This window comes from Triticum urartu, chromosome 7A, assembly GCF_056163025.1.
Source record: "Triticum urartu cultivar PI428250 chromosome 7A, HENAU_Tu73, whole genome shotgun sequence".
NCBI classification, from domain to species: Eukaryota; Viridiplantae; Streptophyta; class Magnoliopsida; order Poales; family Poaceae; genus Triticum; species Triticum urartu.
In genome coordinates, this window is record NC_141879.1 from 88,403,783 (window position 1) to 88,409,604 (window position 5,822).

The 5,822-nt window shown below is 49.7% G+C and overlaps 1 protein-coding gene across 1 annotated transcript; it reads left to right on the forward strand.

Annotated features, from left to right (window-relative positions):
* The first annotated feature begins 250 nt into the window (after window positions 1-250).
* On the forward strand, window positions 251-2,645 carry LOC147958104 (uncharacterized). The gene is made up of 4 exons (XM_087531956.1): window positions 251-809; window positions 1,095-1,699; window positions 1,987-2,248; window positions 2,605-2,645. The coding sequence occupies exons 1-4, from the start codon at window positions 251-253 to the stop codon at window positions 2,643-2,645; spliced, it is 1,467 nt and encodes a 488-aa protein (XP_087388082.1).
* The last annotated feature ends 3,177 nt before the right edge of the window (window positions 2,646-5,822 follow it).

Below are 5,822 nucleotides of genomic sequence, written 5' to 3' on the forward strand. Positions count from 1 at the left end.
TGTACAAGAAAGGCTAGAGGGAGAGCATGGAAGTGGTGATAACGCATCAGCATCGGGCAACACGGGTAGTGAATGGACTAAGTTATGGAAGACGGATGTGCCATCGAAGGTGAAGCTGTTTTTATGGCGTTTAGCACGCAGCTCTATCCCAAAAGCGGAACTACTCCACCATAGAAACATGTCGACTACTTCTACATGTGTGTTTTGCGGTGCCAGGGATTCATGGAGACATACTTTGCTTGAGTGCGCGATGGCAAGCAGTGTGTGGGCGCTATCTGACGATTCTCTTGTTGAACAGATGAGTCAGCATGATGGTGAGAATGCAAGGGAATGGATTTTTGCTCTGAAGGATGCTCTCTCGCATGAACGTTTTGTATGCATGACGGTTACCTTGTGGGCAGTGTGGGCAGCTAGAAGGAAAGCTATATATGAGGATATATTCCAGAGTCCGCATGCAACACACATATTCATTAACTCGTTCTTGAGCGATCTTCAAGTGATCAAGAACGTGACCAATACTGTTGTGCAGGCCAGAACGGCGCGACCAACTCATTGGCTGCAGCCGCCGTTGGGCACATCCAAAATTAATGTTGATGCAGCCTGCATGGAGAGTTCAAGTGTTGGTGAGGTAGCAGCGGTGTGCAGAAGCAGGGAGGGTATCTTTCTCGGTGCGTCCACTGTCGTGTTCAAGGGCATCTCTGACCCTACGACACTGGAAGCAATGGGAGTCAGGGAATCGATGGCACTAGCAGAGGATCTCCACTTACAAGCGATTCATGTGGCAACGGATTGCATGGACGTGGTGAACGGTATCAAGCAGAGGAGTAACCCGATCTATGGGGCCATTATACATGAGATCATAGAGTACTTTAGTAGCTTTAATTCTTGCACTTTTGTTCCTGAGTTTAGGAGCTTGAATGTCGAGGCTTACAATCTAGCGAAGCATGCTTTGGGAGTGGGGTTTGGTCGCCATATCTGGTTAGGCCACCCCGATGATCTTACTTTCGTTCCTATAAATATTGTGACGGTCTAATAAAAGCTTCGCTTGATTGTCTCAAAAAAAAACTTGAAATACTCCGGCTTGGCGCCCGAAGGTAACCGTCTCAACCAACCGAACAGCTTTGGCTTCCCATCTTCTCCCCGTCGCCGGAGCGCCAAGAAACCAAGAACCCACTCCCCGTCTCCAACGCGCAGAGCCCAAGCGACCGATGGAGCAGTTCCACGAAGGCCACCACGTTCGGCTGCGCAGCAGCCAGCTCGTCACGTACCTGTACGCCGACGACAACGGGCTTGGCGTCTCCCTCCACCACCGCCGGCGTCGGTGAACGCGGCGTGGGAGGTGCGCTTGCACCATGGCGAACACGAGGTCTATCTGTTTCTCTGCAGCGCCGCCTACGGGCTCTACCTCGCCGCCACGGCGCCGCGCGGCCGCCGTGCGCGCCGCGTCGTGCAGCACAACTACAACCATCCGGAGTTGGAGGCAAAGGTTTGGTCTGCCACCCTGTCAGAATCCGGGAACGAAGTCCTCCTCAACAACTTCGAGGGCGGCTGCCTCCGCGCCAACGCGACGGCGCCGTACCTCGACCGGAACAACAGCGTCAGCGTCCTCGACATCGGAAACGTCACCACGATGATGCACTGGGTCGTGGAGCCCATCCCCGCCAGGGAGGGCATGCCTCCCCTTCCACCTCCGACTGAGGTGAGTCCGCCATGCTCGCTTCTTGATTTCTCCCGAATTTGCACGAATTGGTCTCTTGGATGTTGTTAACATGCGTGATGCGTCGGAAGATTGCAATTTTGCAAATCGTGTTAATTTCATTCATCTCGGAGCCAAATCCTGTTAATTTCTTGGCTCTCTTCTTGCCAGATTTGAGATTCTTGGTTGCCAGTTGCCGCCACTGTTTCTTTGGCTTCTTGCGCCTCCGCATCTCAGATTCGGATTTGATATCTCCTGGCAAGAGATGGTTCTTTGCGACTCAACTGCAGGTTGCCTTCCCGGCCGCCGCCATGTTGCATCATTGGCGGGCGATCCAGTACGTGTGGCCGAACGTCGACCGCGGCTCGTTCTGGTTTTGGGGGAGGTCCGTGTTCCACCTGAGGAACGAGCTGGCCAGCCGGCTGGCCATCGACGTCGCCAACCTCGTCATGTGCCTCCGCACAGATATTGCCTGGGTTACCCCACTCCTCGTCGACCTGCCGAGAAACCACCAGACCCTCCTCATCGTCGTCGTCGTCGCGGGCACACCTGGTGAGACTCGTATATGCACACTAGTCTTGAAGTTGTCCACATGTTTTGGGTTTCAGTGCTAATCTGCATTGTGCTTTGGAAAGCGTTCCAACCTGTTGCAAATCTCAAAACAGTTTACTGAAACTTCTGCTTATCTGTTTCAGTTAGGAGTTAGAACCATTCGGAAATATTCTGAGCAGCATGATGTAGGATTACAGGCATCAGTAAAAGTTGCTGAATCAAATCCACACTGAACCACACTGAACATTGATATAGAAAGAACCACAGCACATTACATTGTTTTGATGTTTTGTACAGCAGCTTTCCTTTTGATATTCGTATTTAAACTTGTTTGACTATTTTTCTGCTAATTTCAGTCCATGCGGCGCTGCGGTACCCGGATGTCGATGCAGAGTAGAGAGATACCGGAGCCAGGACTCCTAGGAGTACGGTTTGCCTCTTCGGAAGTGTCAGCCGCCTACTGTTGAGATATGGGTTCAGGAGAACCTAGCAGTTCTTGTTTTTCTGCTAGCTAAACTTGACTTGTTCTCCCTGCAGTATAGGAAACCTATTTGCGCTGGCAGGCATCACGGTTCGAAAATTCTGAAACTGTTTGAACAACGGTGCGGTGATATTAGTCTGTAATGCATTTGACAATGGCCACTACTTCAACGTTGCTAGCTGCATTTCTCTTAGGTGTTGACACAGATGTGGTGGTTCTTGCAGTCATAGCTTAAAAAACCGGACCGGACCGGCGGTCGAACTGGAAAAAACAGAAACCGGGAGGCTCAACGGTTTTTTAAGCAAATAAGACCATTGTGCAATCAGACCGGAGAAAACCAGTCGAACCGGCCGGTTTTATGGAAAACCGGCAAAAAAACCGGGCCATTAAACCGGGAAAAAACAGGAAAATGTTTTAGTAGAAATTGGGAGAAGTGGAATTTGATCCCAGGTCGTGTGAGCAGTACGCGGGGCCTGCCCACGGCCCAATAAACAACTCAGTTGTGATACTTTGTTGTCCAGTACATGGAAATACTTTTATTTGACCATGTTTCACACTATATTAGCGCACATATTACTCAACATATATTATTTTATTGCTTAAAAAACCGATAAACGAACCGGTGAACCGGCGATCCGACCGATAAAAACCTGAACCGACAACCTTTTCGGTTCAATTTCCGGTTCGGTTTTTTAAACTATGCTTGCAGTGAGTTGAGCACTTGAGTTTTGTTATTCTGCTGAAAGTTACAGTCCATCAGCATAAAATAAATTTCTGATTCGACAACTATCCGAATTCTGAACATGGCGACCCTAATGCGCTTGGACACTCTGCCTATAAGTTTCAGTCTATTTTCACTAGCACCTACAATTCTGAACATGGTGATGCTGATGCACCTGCGATTACTCAATTGAAAGCAGAAAACCGAAACTGAAAATGCTACTGCACCTATCATCTGAATAACACGTGAACAAAGTTCAGGTTTTATACCTGGCCCTAACACTATAAGAATACTAATTTCTGCAGATTATATTGTTCTCATGCTTTGTGCATCAACTGTCCTGTTGATCTGACACTTTTGTTTAGCAAAATTATGAGATTTTTTTTATATGCAGCAATAGTTGAATGACAACTTTTGGTAAGAACTCGCGGAGCATCTTTTGCTTGCTTCTTGTTTCTCTCACAACTTTCAGTAAGAACACCGAACAGTCACAGGGGTTGTAAAAGCCACACGGATTTTGTCGTCATATTTTAAGTTCTATTTTCAACAGATTGACTACAGTTTGGTAGAAATTTAGGACAGTTGAAGGATAGTGTAAATTTTTCTAGAGTTCAAGGGATGACATATCGGATCGAGCCCCCATCATCCTCCGCCACTAGCCAACCGCCCCGCGCCTTCCACCGGGGATCGCCACTACTGCTAACTTTGGGACTTTAAAAGCAAAACCAGTCAGGCCGCCGGAGTTGCTAGGACTGCGGAGTGCTGCGAGCTGGTGCTGCCGGCTTTCTTCGATGCCATCGGAGTTTGGTACGCAGGCGAGAAAGTCTGGATCGCATGGTCTAGAAGGTGGATGTTGTTTTGATTTCCTACATCCGTGGAGCCTAGCTAGCAGCCGCCGGGGAGTAGAGTCAGATGGTGATGACCACCGTAGCTTTTTGATCCATCGGTCTCACATTCCAAATCTTGGCACGTATGCAAAATCTTTTAGACTTGTAGATGAAAGAGCTTCTTCCTAATGAAAAATATTTCCATTTCGCAATCTTTCATTATCACACACAGACACACATACAGACACACACACACGCAATAATTATCAAAGTCAAAAATAAAAAATTCATTCTATATTTTTCTGTAATTTCATGGTGCACCTGCTATCACCTAAAATTTCATCCGTTGGGAATAAAAAGAAGTGAAGTAAATATCGTATGTGGTATCATCTGTAGTGTCTATTCAGCTGCAAATCCTCTTGGCTGCTCGCTCGTTGGTGGTATCGGCTGTGGAGAGATGTTTCTGGGTCCGTATCGTCTCTAACAAGACATTCTCAAATTGTGTGACCGTCTCCTCATCTTCGGATGGAGGCGGTAGAAAGATGAGAGGCGAGAGTAGATTGGAACGGTAGCCACTATAAATTGCCCATCGACGGCAGATCTTTTGTGGAGTTGGCGGGAGTATGAGTTTCTGACTCCATTTCATAGGCTCCTTGTTGGCAATTAGCGAGTGGCCGCATATGTTGTACTTGTACAACGTGTCGCCTAACATGTAGCACAAGATCTCACCGTCTTCAAGCCAAGCGCCCCGGGGTGCATTGCTCCGAATGCCACGGGAAACTTTTTCAGAATCAAGGTCGAAGCTGTAGAGCAGATCCCAGTTTAGCTTGGTGTTATCGTCATTGGTGGTGGCGTCGAGCCAATCTAGCGGCGGCATGACCCGGAGCTGGACCTTGGGGTGGTGCTCCCATTCGCCGGTGTTCACGGCCAAGCACAACCGGCCACGTAGTTCGAAGGCGTTCACAGGCGTGTTGGCCTCGATGCGTGGGAGATGGTACGTGCAATGCATCTCGCTCGCCACGTCAATTGCCAGTATCCTGTGAGTCCGTCTGCCGTTTCCATTGTTCTTGTCAATCAACACATATAGCTCGCCGTTGACGAGCACCGGCAGATGGCTGCCGTGCACGGGGCTGAGCTGGGAGAGGTACGGGCGTCGACGCCACCCGCTGGACTCACCCAAGGTGTATACGTCCAGGTATTTATTATCAAGCGTCCTTGAGCCCGTACACCGGAACAGTTTGAGCTCCTTGGTGGTCGGACTGAATCCCAAGGCGACGAGATCGTCCAAGCCGTACCCAGGCGGCATGGGGAGTGCCAGCCTCTCGCCGGTGGCGGGGTTGCAGACAAACACCGGCGGCACCTCCCTGTTGATCGTCGCCGGCGCAAAGCAGAGGAAGGCCCCGCAGACGTTGGTAAGGCGGTACTCCGGCGGGAGGGTGAGTATGGGCGGCACATAGGCTTTGCCAGCGAGACGTTGAAGATGATGGCCTCGACCAAGCAGCAACGCTTCTCCTGACGCTCCGACACGAGCAGCACCTCCCACGG

Bases quoted from the DNA above. Each gene is read 5' to 3' on its own strand.
- LOC147958104 (XM_087531956.1), top strand. From the start codon at position 251: ATGGCAAGCAGTGTGTGGGCGCTATCTGACGATTCTCTTGTTGAACAG. The intron at 810-1,094 runs GTATCAAGCAGA...TGGCGCCCGAAG, and splicing joins TTGCATGGACGTGGTGAACG to GTAACCGTCTCAACCAACCG. The intron at 2,249-2,604 runs GTGAGACTCGTA...TGCTAATTTCAG, and splicing joins CGTCGTCGCGGGCACACCTG to TCCATGCGGCGCTGCGGTAC.